The sequence below is a fragment of the Argiope bruennichi genome, chromosome X1, assembly GCF_947563725.1.
Source record: "Argiope bruennichi chromosome X1, qqArgBrue1.1, whole genome shotgun sequence".
In the NCBI taxonomy this organism is placed as follows: domain Eukaryota; kingdom Metazoa; phylum Arthropoda; class Arachnida; order Araneae; family Araneidae; genus Argiope; species Argiope bruennichi.
The window spans coordinates 26,671,384-26,688,248 of NC_079162.1; the positions used below are offsets into that span (position 1 = coordinate 26,671,384).

The 16,865-nt window shown below is 30.0% G+C and overlaps 1 protein-coding gene across 2 annotated transcripts in view; it reads right to left on the bottom strand.

Moving 5' to 3' along the window:
- Positions 1 to 11,230: 11,230 nt before the first annotated feature.
- Positions 11,231 to 16,865, bottom strand: part of LOC129958327 (uncharacterized) — a 139,813-nt gene continuing 134,178 nt past the window's right edge. For both annotated transcript variants that reach the window (XM_056070738.1, XM_056070739.1), the window contains exons 14-17: positions 16,022 to 16,126; positions 15,046 to 15,330; positions 14,532 to 14,633; positions 11,231 to 12,670 (exon numbers count right to left, since the gene is read on the bottom strand). In XM_056070738.1, the coding sequence (XP_055926713.1) occupies positions 12,542 to 12,670; positions 14,532 to 14,633; positions 15,046 to 15,330; positions 16,022 to 16,126 (621 nt within the window). In that variant the 3' untranslated portion in view covers positions 11,231 to 12,541. The remainder of the gene's footprint in view (positions 12,671 to 14,531; positions 14,634 to 15,045; positions 15,331 to 16,021; positions 16,127 to 16,865) is intronic.

Sequence of the window (16,865 nt, forward strand, 5' to 3'; positions counted from 1 at the left end):
CCATGTCTGAAATTTTGGTTCGATTGGTTGAGCGGATAGGCCGCTAGGGTTTCATATATAGGGGAAGTTTTTTTGGACCACCCTGTATATATATATATATATATGCAATGATATTTTAAACTCTAATTTCAATTTAATTAATTCCGAAGGTTTTATCTTCATTTAGCCCTTAGTAACGTGCTTGTGATTTTAAAGTCTCTCCTTTCTTAAATCGAAAAGGCATTTTAAAGGATGTCAAAATTTAAGAGACAAATATATATATAATATATATATATATATATATTAAATAATGAAATGCAGTTAATATTAACCAAAGAAAAGATTAATAAAATATAAAAGAAGTAAGCTAAGCGAATATAAAGATACGTGCAACTGCGACAAAAGCGAGAACACGAATGAGCAACAGGTTTTCTTTTATCGCTTCACATTGACGGCAAGAAAAAGAATACCCCCAGACTTTCTGTCCTATTCCACCCATTCAAAATGGATCGTCCCTACCGGAACCTGTTTCTATAACGCCCGCCGTAAACATAGACGATTGTCTAGCAGTGTTCTTGTCGTGGACAAACAGTACTTGAAATATGCTTCAATCCACAAGCAGCGGTAATTCCGTGAAATCCGCGATAGCCAAAGCAGAAAGCATAGTAGAAGAAATTATTCGCTCCATGAGATGCGCTGGAGGGCTCTAGGTATGTTGTAAACTGGTGCAAGATAATCTGCTACTTCCAGAGACCTGAATGTGCCTCGTAGTGCCATTCATATACTGTGAAACTTATTTTTATAATAGTTTCACAGTCTAACAGGGTATCAAAATTCCAATAGAAGACATGGGTCTGGACGCCGGAGAATCACCACATCGTCAAACGATCGCTACGAGTTGCAATGTGCCAGACGCCGGAGGACACTAACAGCACGACAGATGGCACTGCAACTCTCAACTACTTCAGGAAGGCCCATATCCAGCTAAACTCTGTCTCGCAGACTGCATAAAGAAGGACTGTTCGCACAACGACCTGTCGTTTGTGTGTTTTTGCCCCCAACGCACGTCAAAGCGCGGCTGCATTTGGCCCGTGAGCATCGCATTTGGACACTAGCCATGGGCAGCAGTACTCTTTACGAATGAGTATAGGTCCCACTTTCCCTAAATAACTTTCAGAACGATTACCAAAAGGCAAGGATGTGGCGAGAGCCAGGGCACCCTATCGGGCTACGAACATTGTCGAAAAGGACTATTACAGAGGCATCGGTTTACTTGTCTCGGCAGGCACAGAAATGAACGCACGAACCGATCTCCACGTGTTCGCTGGGAGTTCCATCACAGCTGGTCGATACCGCGGCAAAATCCTACACCCTTTTACGCGCCCTTTTTTATGGGAATGAGTACTAATGCAATATTTATGGACGAAAACGCCCGCCCGCCCGCATAAAGCCCAATTGGTGCAGAGTTATTTGGAGAGAGAAACCATTCCACAGATGGCGTGATCTGCTATATCACAGGATCTGAATCCTATAGAGCGTGTGTAGAACATGTTGGGAAGATGGATTGCAAGTTTCAGTGCGTCGCCACGCACCCTCCTCACGGTTGTCAGGCATGCATTTCAGCTAGACAGTATCATACCTGTTATTAGCATGGGGTTCCCATTGCACATTCTACCTACCAATTTGGGCTGCCGCGCCGCGCCGACGTAATATAGGTATTTTTGTTTTTCTTTGCTTTATTGTTTGATATGTGGTCTAGTAATGCCACATCTACCTCGTATACAACCTTAACCATTAAATAGTTTTGTTTTATTTCGAGTTTTGCATTTGTTGCTTACTTTTTTTTTTTTTTTTGAGCAGAAGTTTATATTTTAACCCTCATCATTTCCACCTGTTCTCAGCTGAATGGCACAACGACGAACTCGGCAGTGATTTTTACCCTTTCTACAGCATATTACTCGTTGAAACAAGAAGAAATTTAAAATATTCGTCAGATTTTTTTCTTTCCTTTTATTATTATTTGAAATTATTAATAAATATAGTTTAAAGCTAAACTTAGAAAATATTTGCATTGCTACTAAAAATGATAGACGGTGTGGATTCAAACTTCCAAAACTTCCCATTTTACTTCCGTACATGTAATAAGTGTAATTATATAGTCATCTACCACTCTATATTAAACTTAAGTCTGAATGAGACCATTCTTTTATCCTATTACTTTTGGATTTTCATGGTGTGAAATACGGTGCATTAAAAATTAAGATCACTGATGGTTGGTACATTTCTAAAAAAAGAAATGATACGTATTTATAATTGATCATGAAACGCTTTCTGTATTAATCCCAATTTTAAGAATTAACTTAAATTTAAATTTATTAATTTAAAATATGTTCATTATTTTAAAAATTAAATAAGGTTTCTATTAAGATATTATAAGATCCTCTGAGAAAATTAGCATTTTATAGATCGCATCAGAATCATTATAAAATCAGTGTTAGTATTCCGCATTTTCGAATATTCAGACAATACTGGAGAAACAAAGATGCAGCTTTGATTGCGTTTTTCATGATTTATTTGAAGATACCGAGGGGTAAAAGGCTATATTAGGGCAAAGTAAGAACAATTTGATAAGAATGCGGGTAAATCTGAAAGAGATATAACCAGGTTAATGAAGCGTTCTATAACTGCTATTCATAATGTCGTAATTAGAAAAGATTATTCAAACAAAATAAAACGAACCGGGAAAAAAAAAGATTTTGTCCACCGGAATGGTCGACAAAAACCATCAAACAAAGGTCTTTTGACTCGTAAAATTTCAGTAAAATTGAAAGAACAGTAATTTTAAAGCATTTTAAATTCTAATATAAAAGATTATGAAAATGAAGAAAGCGCCAAAGTTATTGAAACATCATCCAGAAGAGACACTGAAATGAATGATAAATATTATGGCATAGAACATGAGTAGAAACAAATTATACTTTCTGATTAAAAGAAATTTAACCTTGATGGTTTCAAACGCTAGTGGCATGACTAGAGAAAGGAACTGAAAGAATGCTTCAGCACCAGCAAGGTCGGACGGATAAATAAATAGACCAAGTAGCCAACTGACCAAAGGCCACACGGTATGGGGGGGGGGAAGGCGAAGTCTCCAGGTTTATTATTACTTTTTTTAAAGTATTATATTAGAAAAGTCCTCTGATATTTAAACGATACTTCATTTTATTTGAAACTGTTCGAGCAAATTTAATTTATGTGATAATAAAAATTTAATCAAGTTCGAGTAAATTACTCTCTGAAAAATGAATTATCATTTAAACATAGGAACATTGCCTTAATAGTATTCCTCAATAACTTTGTTTTCCAAGTTTTATATTATAATTATAACAGGGCATTTTGTTTTATGACTTTAAAACAGCTAGATCATGTAAACAAATAGTATTGGATTGTTTTAAAAAGCTTTGCCATTATTTTCACTGTTTTGTTTAAAATTACTATGTACTTTTAATTTTTTTATAGGCGAAATAATGAAATAAAGTTTCTTGAAAGTAACCGGAAATTAAATATTTTGTTATTTTAGTTTGTCAAAATTTACCACTTAAAACAGCATATATAAAAATTAAAAATTTATATAAAAAAACAGTTCGTTTTGGAAGTCGGGAGGGAGGCAAAGACTTGCATTGTTCAAGAGAGCTTAATTCGGCCTTGAGAAACAGTAATGGTTTTAGAAAGCGTCTTAGTCATCATAGACTGAACGATTTAAGCGAGTTTCCGGACTGTGTATTTTGAATAATATCGAGCTATGCTCTATGACCATCTGATACCATTTTGATTTTATTATGAGATTTAATTGGATATTTCAACAGGGCAATACTTTTTATTATACATCTAAATCCACTCAGTTATAGTTTATAAAAAATCGAAATCCATACGTGAACCCCATGGAAACCCTATTGCGTGTATTATGTCAAAACGTTTATGCTAATAAGAAAGCGTTTACATCAGTCAATGATCTGGGCTTAACCACTATAAAAGAATAACACAATATGTCTGAAAGTGAACTTAACTACTTATTTCGATGAAAAACAGAGCTTTTAAGATTATCAGTAAACATGGAGGATCATTATCATAAAATTTTTAAACGCTTTCTTAAAAATAGTTTAAGACAAATCGTTCTTATAAATCGTTAGTAGTGTATCTTTAGTTTATTTCTAATTTTTTGTTAGCTTAATAATTTATTGCATTATTCAAAATTATTGTAACCTAACTGCAGTAATAATAATAGTAATCAATAAAAAAAATTATTGATATTATGTCTTGAATATTAGTACGCCTCGATCTTCTAACAACGAATCGTATTGCTCATGTTTTTTAAAATCAGCTTTCTCGATTTAATTATTGTAGTCTATGCTGATTTTCTGAAAACAAGATGAACTGCAAATTTATGTCAGTTATTATTTAAAGAGCCTGTAATAATAATTAAAAAAAAAATTGCCAACAAAAGCATTTTGGAGGGAAATAAAATTGCAGAATTTACTACTTCTACAACTTTACTGAGGATTATATTATTTCACAGAAAATGTATTTTTTTTAAACAAATGTATTCATTAAATTTAATTTACAAGAGTTGCATAATCATATAGCAGAAATTTTAGCTACTAGCAATTTACATCTAATATTATTTATAGGACATAGTTTATGTTTATAAGTTTACTATTATTAAATCATTTTTATAATATTATCAGTTGAATTTTTTATTGAAAAATTTTCAAGCGTCTTAAATCACACCGAAGTGACTTTTGAAACTGTGAATCCGTTATGACTTCGGAAACTGAAAATTAGTATATAAATGCGAAACATCTATTGGTTGAAGTGTAGTGTGCCACCGAGTTTGTCGCCAATATGGTAACCCAACGAAACGATCTTCTAGCAACCCTAATGCTATTTTTTGTTTACTACTTTTTACAGTGGTTGAGTTGTACATGAACTACAACTATTTTATGAAAAATGTTAAATTAAAATTACAAAAAATATCAATTAAAGATTTTAATTTTATATTATAATTAAAAGTTTTTCATTGCTAATAAGGCACTATAATGTTATTTTTACTGTGAATAAGAACAGAAAATTTTTATTCTTTTGCAATATTTAAGTTTGTAATTAATTTTGTAAGTAAGTAATTTTGCAATATTTAGCAATATTTAATTATTTGCAATTATGCATTTTAGAAATCGTCTGAATTATTAATTTAAGAAATCGTCTGCAATGGAATTCCTTGCACTTTTTGCAATTCTTTTTCTTATCTGACGGTTTTCTTGATAATTCTTATGTCACCAATTGTTCACGAGCGGATGTGTGGTGAATGAGATGGCAGGAAATATTTTGAACCTGAAAAATGGATGAAGGGTGAGTGGAATATATATATTTAAGAGTTGATGAAGCTGGAAAAAGGATGCTTGCAATTTTGTAATGAGAATGGTTTGATTGCTTCTTTCTTACTTTTCTTTTGATTATATACTATTCCTGTTATCCACACAGTCCTTATGTTCAATGAACTAGCGAAGCTACTAGTATCCCGCTCCCGCGGGCTAGCGAAGCCGAAGGATGCTTTTTTTAAGTTAAAAAATTCGGCCCGGTGCCTTCTTCAGATGCCGAAGGCATAACATGCACTAAATTTTTATCTCTATTCAACACACCCAAGCAGCCGGTTTGATAAACTTCTTTATTTCAAAATCGTTAAGATAAGCAGCGATATTGATCCCAAAAGTTAAAAAATTAAAAATTTCAGATTAAACAATACTTATCAATAAAGATCATAATTTTAATGCAGAAAGTAGTAACCGTAACTGTTTTGCAGAAAGTATTTGTTTATTTTATCCGCCATCTTTATTGGCGACTTGGCATCCTTGGCGTAGCAAGGGACACACTAAAATACACATTTATCTATTTATTTATGAGGTAATAAAATTGATTTTGATTATTTCCCCCGAAATACAACATAGTTTTCTGAAAAATTCTTACGCAATAGAGGGTTAAAAAACGAATTTCATTTTTGGAATCAGCACTGAAAATCATATGAAATCAGGTATCCAAATTAAAACAATTTTCAGAAAGATTTTAATTTTCCTTATGTTATTTTGGTACCCATAAAAGTTTTACGAATAAATGTTGTGCGTTCAAAATTGCTAAAATAAACTTAATATCACATAGTTACAATCAGTCAGAAAAAAAAAAACTTTTCAATAATTCGGTTTATAAATTTACATTGCATAAAATCTTCAGGTTTTCAAAATCAATTTATTTTCAAAAACTCAATCTTTTAACGACAAATTTAATTAAATAAAGTTAAAATTTGTCATAATCTAAATTAATTATTCTAAATTAGACACATTAAAAGCAAAATGACTTAAACGAATCCTGTTTTGCTTCGGATCTCACCATAAATTATAATGTAAGCAAGAAGGAAAAATAACCAGATAAAAATATTAGGATGCAATGCACATCGTAAGAAATAAACACTTACAATTAGATATTAACATTCAGCGTAATTGATCTTGTTAAGTCAATACTTTTGATTAGAGCACAGGGCTTAAATTCTTATGGCGTAACTTTCTAACCAAACAGCCTTTTCTAAATTTCATGTTTGCTCAATAAAAAAATGTAAACAAGCAATTCTTTCGGTTTACAGACGTATTCAGTGAAATTGGCAAGTAGCAAAATGCAAATTTCTAATCACATGAAGATTTGCAACCCCTCTTTTGACTAATGAAAATAATATTCCGTTTGGTGAATACTCGACAATGATATTTTCATTTTAATGTGTTTCAGCTTTTGCATAACACACTAAATATTGAATTTAAAAAAAAAAAAAAACGATCTCATTTGGCATTTCAGAGCTTATTACTAACGCTATTCAAGCACTGTGTAATTTCTAAAATAAAACGCATTTCTTTTTCAGAAACAGTAATGATTTACTACATAGACCAATGAATCTGATAGTTCACATCTTACTATAATGCGACAACCAGGTTATTAATAAATGAATATGTGAAGATTTACATTTATAATAATATATTACTCAATAAATACTAGTGTTTAAGGAAATAATGGATAAATTATAAGAATATATTGGTGAGGATGATCAAACATTTCCATTCAGGGTGATTTGGTTTTATTAATGATTCAAAATGTAAATAGATCAGAGAGGTCATTATTATGTATACTTATATTCAAATTTAATAGAAAAAATAAGACTTATCGTTTCCATGAGCGCTGCGATGCATATTTCTTCGTCTGACTGGTCTCGACTTTTGACCATCACTTTCTAGCACTTTTTGGTAGCTTTAAGTGTCAATGACTGCTATTCCTATTTCTGTTCGTTTGTTGCGATATCAGCACAGCACGGAGGATGACTTTGTACACTTATTATCTACATGTAACATTTAGATTACAATACAGGAAGTCCACGCGCGAATACATTGTTGTCCAACTCTCAGCCAGATCTAGGTGGCGCTAGCAATCAGTGAAAGTCACGAGTTAAGTCATGGTTAATAGCATATGCTACATTGTTAAAGTCCCACACTGAAGTTACTTACAGATCTCACAGTCTCCAGCGTGGTCAAATGGCGATGATACGGCCAAAAATAGCATTCCATTTTCTATATTACCACAAAGATGTTTGGTCAACGTTTCTTAACTAATCTTTCACGGCACTAAGTTTCTTTCTTTCTTTCTTTTTATATATATATCATAAACAGTTCGATTTTTATGCTGTGACAGATATAAGATAAGTTGCCTGGAGACAATCAATATTTTGATACGGCAAAAAGTCCGACTATTTACTTAAAAACCATCACCATAGTCTTTTGTATTTAAGCTGCTTTTATTTGAACCCCAACAACATATTTAACTGCTAGCATAACACATAGAGTAATATTCAGTAGAACCTTTTCTCGAACCCATATTCCTTCTTTCACGAAACAACGTAACCAAACAGCCATAGTTATAAAAAATATATATATAAAATTGGGAACAAAAATCTTTACAAAATATTAGAGTAGTGTAATATCATGGTGACCTAGCAGTTAGAATTGGTTTCGGTGGCAGGAGGATTTTAGTTCCGAATCCCGATTCCACTGTACGATCTGCTGTGAATGTGGAATAGGTGCATGTTAAATCTGACAACATGAACCAAACGCTCTTCTGCCGGTGTGGTGCGAAAGTGTGAAGAGCGGTTGCCAATTCAAGTGTCGTATTCATCATCTGATTGGGGTTCAAAATTAAGAGGTCCACGCTAAGACAGCCCTTGTTTTGATTGAAGACAGAGCGTTGAGGCAACTGAATTAAACTGTATGGTATTATACTATAATATGTATTATTTATTCTTTATATTTATCACTTAGTAAGTCAATCTTTAATGAGTTTTTTCTAATCTCTTCGATGAAAAATAAATTAAAACAGTTTTTATTCATGGAGAAAAGTGCAAATTATATGGCAGGTAGTTTTTCGGGTGCAGAGTGCAAATTTATACTTACATTAGAGTCCATGTTATCTGTTCTGAATTAATAAAAAATTATAAATCTAAAAATGTGTTTAGTAGTTTCATTACGTGTATTTTGAATTCATTAATTGTAGTGCGTCAATATCTGAAGTTCGGATACTTTTTTCTGTTTGAATGAATCCTAAAAATCGTTTAACTTTAGAAGGCTTGAAATGATGGTGCATCAATAACTTAGCGGTAGCTTGTTACTCCATTGTACTATACAAGAAGAAAAAATCATGCTGTTTAGAAACAAAGTAAAAAATTATACGATATTTTTCCTTATGATCAAAACATAGTGTGTACAATCGAGTACACACTTGATCATCGATCAAATCGTGTCCGATGTACAATAGTCACTCTAAGTCGTGTGTACAACACGACTTAGAGTGACTATTGTTATCTATTCCTGTAGTCTTTAAGTCGATTATACTGTTGTGGTAATGAATGTTCTTGCTTTGTCTCATTTTTCTGAGGTAGAAAATAGCCACAATATATTTACTTCTGTCGTGATTTTTAGTTTAAATATAATTTAAAATTAACAAATTAAAAAAAATAGTCAACAACATTTTCATCATATTCAAGCTTTGAGCTATAATGCATATTTTGTTTAAGTTTGGTCACATATAAAATCCCATTTGATGTCCAGGTACTCATTTCACTAATGTTTTAAATTAAACGATCCATCCCGAAATAGCTCTCGTGGCAATCCAAAGCAAAACATTAACATAACAAATCAATCATTTCACACATAAAATTGCACTTTAATTGCTACTTTCCGTGTTTTTATATTTCACATTCAGTTTGATTATTTCAAATTAAAACATTTATTTCTGTAAAGTTGAAACAACATTAAAAAGAAGAAAATAAATTTAGATGAGTTGATTTTCAGCTTTAAAAAAAAGCTGCACATCAACTCAAATTATTTTATCAACTGGCTGAATGGATTTTAAAGTACAAGAATTTTCTTATGCTACGCTATGTTCAAAAAGTCTTGTGGAAATGATTTCATCAGTAACTTTTGGAAGTTACTTATCAACTCGGTAGATGGCGCTTCTATTCCATGTTTAAAAATTGCATTTTAATTTAACACTATACAACTCGACATTACGTTAGGGATGTTAAATGGATTTAATTCCTTTAATATGCCAAGACTGTGTTCTTTTTTTACTTATATAATGTCACACCGAAAATTCAGGTCACATTAAAAAAAAATCTGAACGAATTACAAGTTGAAAAAAATAACATTAAAAGTATCAGGCTGATTTAATGGTTTCAACCTGCTACTTTCTCTGTAATTTTTCAAATCGTATTCTTAAAGTTGCTCTTTAAAATGATTCTCTTTATTATGTTTTTAATTTAACTTTTATTTTAATTTTTTCTCTGATAGAAGTATAAATAACCGAATTTTATACACCCAATCCTTTTCTTTAAAGTTTATTAGACACAAATTAAAAATGCTGGTATATTTTAGTTACATCAGTCAATATGAATAATTGATACATCTCAAATGATAATTTAGTATATGTGAGTTTTTTTTTTTTTTTTTTTGTTATTTGCTCGTTTCTCTTTTATATTCGAATCGGAAAGTGCGTGATATTTATTTCAACATGGAGTAATATTTTTGTAAAAATGTTTGACACTTGTTTAAATTAGTTTTCTTTATTCCGATATAGAAAAAGGTTTTCACTGCTTTTACCAGCAATTTTTACTGGGTTCAAAAGGATTTGTTTTGCTTTCTGTAAAATTGTTATTCGTAATCATTGTTCACTCGCCTATTTGTCTATTAGTGATCGATGTGAAAAGCAATGCCTTTATAAATCGTGAATATGTCTGTACAGGATTCTTAATATATATTATTTCCTCAGTTCACTTTTGTGTTACAATAGTCTTTTAGAAGAAAACTTATTCAATTTAAAGGTAAGTGGATTGAAATTTGAACATTGAAATTCTCCAAATATATAGCACCAATTTAAAAGAAAGTATTTCAATTATATTTAAAGATTAATTAAGGGAAGTGATAAGAAAATGATAAACTGTCATACTTTCGGTACATTTTTTTTATCTTAGTTTTCAACTAGATCATTCTGAATAATTGTACCGGTTAACAAAATATTTTTCTTAAATTCGGCTATTTCCGATTTCTTTACCTGAGCCAAGACTTCTTAATATATTTCTACTCATAAATCAGTTTCAGACTGGAAAAAAAAACATTGCAGCCTCAATTTCATACCCCCCCCCCCAAAAAAAAAGAAGCTTTTAGAAATGTTATAAATATAAAAAAATGCAGTAAAATAAAGATTGATCCAGAATAATTCAAAAAAGCCTTTTAATTTATTATGATTTTTATAACTATAATCATGCTTGTATTCGATGCAACCTAGTTTTTTTGCGTGAGTCGATATTTGTGACAAAAGTTATGAACCAACCTTGAGTTGTTCTAGACGTGTAATTTGCGTGAAATGAATTTTTATTTATTGAATATTACTTATCGTACTTACATTATGCATTTCCTTAAAGGGATAAAATGTTTCTGTAAAGCATTATCGACTTTATATTTCTATATTAGTTTTGTTTAAGTAGTCCTGATTTTTCTTTTCATTTTCACAGTGCTATTTTGAATCAAACTTTACAATGGCTTACATTTACATTTCTCAGTCTCTTGTTTCCATTCAGGAATAATTTGCTGTGTTTTGGAAGATGGGAGTGAAAGGATACAACATATTACTTTATTTCTGAAATCCAGTTAAAAACTATACAAAAATGTTTGCAAATTTACTGCCCAAAATCAGATGCAGTGTTTACTAAAAGTGCATTAAGAACTTAATGTAAATCGAATGGTAAGAGTCAATCCACTTCGAAAATCATGAAATTTCGAGTTATCATTGTTGAAACAGTAATAGACATTACTTTAAATTGAAGATTTCGTGCAGTAAAAAATGAGCATGAAGGCAACATTACATGGTAGCCATCTTTTTAGTCATTTTTAAAAGTACGTCTTTTTAAAGATAATGTGAAAGTATGTGTGCAAAATATGTAATTTAATGTACCTTGACTTATGAATTATATACTAATGAAAGCTACTTACAAACAATTTCTCTTATTATATAATGCATATATGATTAATTCCTGGGTATTTTATTCTAGTATATTTCAATTATCAACGAAGAAAATCTTTTAGTACTCGATCACTCAAAATTTTCAAATGTTCAATCTTAATTATAAATAATAATTATTATTATTAGTTTTAGTCGTATATAAAATAAATAACTTTATCAAAAGGTATACAGAAGCAATATATATCATTCTTCTAAAACAAATAACTTACTGAAGGATATGCATTTTTATTTAATTGACACATATTTAATATTCATTCATCAACAAGATTTAGAAAATTAAACTTATCTCATGATATTCAGTTTTGAAATGAAACATTTATTAAGCCGACACAAAATGAAATAAAGACTCATGAAAGTTTATTCACATTGAAATGCATGAGTAATCTGAATACTTTAGCTTATACATTAAGTATTTATTTCCAAATCTAATTCATGTTCTTTATGCACTTATGTAAATATGTATCTATAAACACACTGGGCCAATAACTAGTTCAAAACATTTACAAAGTATAAATCAAAAGAAAAGACTAGATCCAAGATTATAGAGTTTCTTCATCAACTGCTATCAAAGATCAAGCCTCACTGCCTCTAAAATCATGGAATGTTAACATCACAGATAGGAAGGACTTAACAGTAAATGAGATTGATTTGAAAACTGTATGAACAGGAACAATAAAAATATTCATGGCTTCATCCATCCTTTTCTATTGTATACAAGTCCACATTTTCGTAAAAAAAATCCACAGTTTGTAAAAAAAAATTACTAATACTTTCAATCTAAGCAGTTCACTAACAGATTCAAAGGTGCTTGCACATTGCAAAGTACGTTCGAAGAAAGTTTTTATATCACATTTCCAGCCAAAGAGCAGATCTGTCTTTTTTATAATACTTGTGAAAAAAGTGCAGTTCACTGACGTATCATTCCATTTATCATGATATTTGCTAAAGCATTTCTACGCTTCCTCCAGGATCCCAGATCCTTAGCATGATATCTTAATTGACGCAGCCATTCCTTTGTATCTTTATTTGTCTCACCCTAAAAAAATAATAAATTCAAATAATTAAAAAAAATTTTAGTGTAATATTAACTATTTTTATTTTAATTATTTTAAACTTTTTAGTATTTAATTTAAAATAAATAGTACGAAATTTCGAAACAAAATTTTAAATTCTATACCAGATGGCGCCACTGGCATTATATCAGCATTTAATTATATAAAATGCTGATAAAATTGGCGATTAATATCGATTAACTGCCAATAACGTTTTGAAAATATAAAAATAATACATTTTCATTGAGAATAAACAAGTGCACAGAATTTTAAAGCTGTGTAAATCAAGAAGTTAATGAGAAATCAGATCCCAAAATTCTATTTTCAGAAATCTGAAACTATTCAAATTATATAAAAGTGAGTAAAAATATTTAGCAATTATCTTAAATATGACCACAATATTTCAGCTCCCTTTTTTTCATAAGAAGAATAATTAGCTTAACTGTTTTCGTCTGTTACGAATTAATTATATCTATCTGTAGAGCCTACATTCAAAGAAAAATTCTGTGGGGCCACATTCATGGTTCCGTAAGAAAAAGGCTAAAATTGAATACTAAACAGATATATTCACGAAGAAAATTACTTAAAAATAAATTATCAATATACGAAAAGTTATAAGGTACTAGTTTTAATTAAACAGGAATCGTATCATTACAATTTTTAGTGAAAATAAAGACATTGAATGCCATTTACGAATTTTGGCACATGTAATAGTTGAGATCTGCCGTCTGAATTCAGTTTCTACACTTTCCAAAAGATTTCTCCATTTATTTTTAAAATGAAGTAGAAAAGCTTTTTCCCCCCAATACAAGCAGGTATTTTGGAAAGTCGTCAAAAATTTCAGGGTTATCGCGGACAATCCAGAGAAATTCTCCTGCAACTGAGGCCGAAAGTATGGGAGAGGGAAACATTCTGACACTGATGAAAAACTCAAAAACAAGTATCACAGCGTTGAATCTTAGGATGAAGTTTATTTCAGTTGTTCTTGCGGGAAGAAACTGAATAAAAAAATTCGCAGTCCGGGTGCTTAAGCGGAGAACTATTCGCGAATATTTAAAAATCAATGACGAATGATTTAAGAAATACATTTATTTTTTTTCCATAAGGAAGACAATCATTAGGAAGTTCTTTGTTTTTTAAACATTTTATAAAGACAATTCTTTAAAATATTATGAATTAAAAATTCATTTCGAAATAAATAACCCTAATTATTCTAATATACCGCGAAATTAAGTGAAAGGTGCCGAGTCCAATTAATTTTGGAACCCACTGCCATCTTGTAATACATGACGCCATCCGTGCAAAATAATAAATTTAGATGCTAAAGGACAAATGCAGTTACACTAATTAAACGGTTGAAATATCATCAAAATATATTTAATTAAATTTCCTTAAACTTGTTACAAAAACTAAACTGACTATTTCTAAACTAAGAAACATTTTACTAAATTAAGAAACACAGGTTAAGTCTACGATATGCGTAATGACCGAAAATTTACAGAAAAATAGTAAAATATTTTTATTGCTTTTACAGTAAACTATTTTAAATAAAATTTTGGAATCATTAGTAAGCAGCATCTTACTCATTCAAACATAATTTACAGAAACTCAAATAACAGTAGATTTGCGCAAGATGCATCTAAATGACATGTTATGACGTTATTTGAATTTATTCTTACAAAATATCTATTTTGTTAGTAAAAGCGTACATAATGCTTGTAGATTTCTAACACTTATTTTAAAATGTAATAAGTAAATGTATCAGATTATATTTTATAATCAATGAAATTTTCCTTATTTTTGGTTAAAATATTATTTTTAATCTTCAGCGAACTTTTTTCTTACTTTTAATAAATAGGCTTCTTTTGTTGTGTATTCTTGGATTTCGAAGACATCTTCACTGTCTGAGTCGCAGCTGATGACGCAATTTCCAAGATACAAAGGGTCCTGTAAATAAAAAGATTATATTGATTGCGTCAGAATCTGAAAGAATCATATACTTGAGATGTATTTTAATTTTTGACAATTTTAATTTTAAAGCTTAAGTTTCGGCGCCTTGTTTTTATTTCTCTTCAATATGAATTTCCATTCAAACTGTTAATTTTATAGAATTTTTTAAATGTACATAAGAATACAGTTTTTAAAATTTAAGAAAAGTGATATGATTTAATTTTAAAATATTTTAGCTCCTTTTTTATCCGAGTTTCATTATTATTCAAGATTTCTTAAATTTTGAGACATGACCCAAATGTGGTAGCTTTAATTGACTATCAACTTTAAAATTTAAAACAATGAATCTAAATTAATTTTCTAAGAGTCTGAAAATATGAATAGCAATAAAATTTAAAATATAACTTACTCTAACAGTTACAAAGCGACCATTCTTTTCTTTCATAAGAACCAAGCTTGCATCTCGAATGCCTGTATTTTTTGGAAATAGAACTGGATTGTCTATTGAGGAACTTTCTGGTCTGTAATTGGAATTGGGTTTTCCAAGAGCTATTAGCAAGGCATGAACTGGTGCGAATTTTATTGTCTTGCTCTTTTTGTTCCAAGGATAGTCTGTGATTTGGGTGAATAATAGTTTACCGGCCATCACAAATCTGGTTTCATCCTGCTTCCAATTTAACACCTCAAGCGCCATCTATAAAAAAAGTATGAAATACAACTGTCAAACTGTAACTTTACATGATAGAACGATTATACAAAAAATTCAACTTTACGTTGCATTATAATTTGTTTTTCAACTACATTTATATAAAAACATGCAAATGAGTATAAGATATGTGAGAAAAATATAAAATCTTAATTTTTATCTTAAATTTAATTCACGTGACGTCAGAGTTTTAGAATATTATCGTTTTCATACCGTTCAATGAATTCTATATACATGAATTGTAGCTATAAGCTTACTTAAATTTACTTAATTAAAAATCTTTCCTGTTTTATTTATCATTGAATTAAAAAAAGTGGCAAGTGGTGTTGAATAAATTTCTAACAAAAACTGATGAATACAATGTCTCAAATTTTTTAATTAATCTAAAATAATGTACATAAAGGCTTTCACAAAAATTATTTAAGTGCAGTTTTACCATTGTGAAAGTCATCTATATTAAAAAATGACTTATTAATTCCCAAGATAGTACAAATTTTTAAAAGTAAGTTACCTTTGTAAGTAAAATCGATTGTTCAAAAAGGGTTTTTGTTAATTTATTACAGGCAAAACAAAATTTTTGAATTTTTAAATAGAAAATCGAATTAAAAGATGTTGAAAGCTAATAGTAAGAATTTTCAAACTATTTTTAATTGCATATAAATTTCTCAAATTTGTTTACCTTTCGAAGTTTAATACTTCCAATGTCTTTTCCAAGTCGACGATGAGAAGCCGAAATGTTTGAAATCCTTCTCCAAATTTTTGTGCCACCAACTCCTTTCGTTTGCTGAACGAAATAAATACATAATATATATAAATACATTTTTCATAAATCAAAATTAAGGAAACAGATTTATTTCAACAATTACTTGAAATCTAAATACCAATCATAATGTTTTAAAATACAGAGTAGTAGAGTAGAATTTGTCAATTTATTTCAACATTTTGAATTTTTTTGATTAATTTTCCTTTTTAAACTATATATTACAAAGTTGCAGATTGACTTCCTCAATTTAAACTTGGTTCAGATAATTATTCAGCACTAGTTAAGATTTAAAAAAATGTAATATTTTCTGATCAGTATATTAGATACTGTTGAGAAAATATTATATTTCTCTTTACAAAATCTAGTTGAGATATTCAGGACCATATCGGTTAATCTGGAATTCGGGTCTTAAGTTCGAGACCCGATTCCACAAAAGATCCTTCAGATACTCATTACTCATTAAATCATTAATCCTTACTTATTAAATTATTACTCATTACTCCTCATTATTAAATCCGTTGCACTCAAACGTTCTACCGTTAATGTTGTGTGGAGTTTTAAAGAAGGCAGAACACCGGTTCAGATAATGCTTTAGTCATCTAATCTTGCCTTAAACTTAAGAGATCCTAACTGAAATAATTTTAATGTCGTTCCAAAATAGCATGCTAATTTCATTAATAATAATCCAAAACAATTAGGTGATTATGAAGGAATGAATTTAAAGATATTTTGATATTAAATTAAAAATCATTATTTAAAT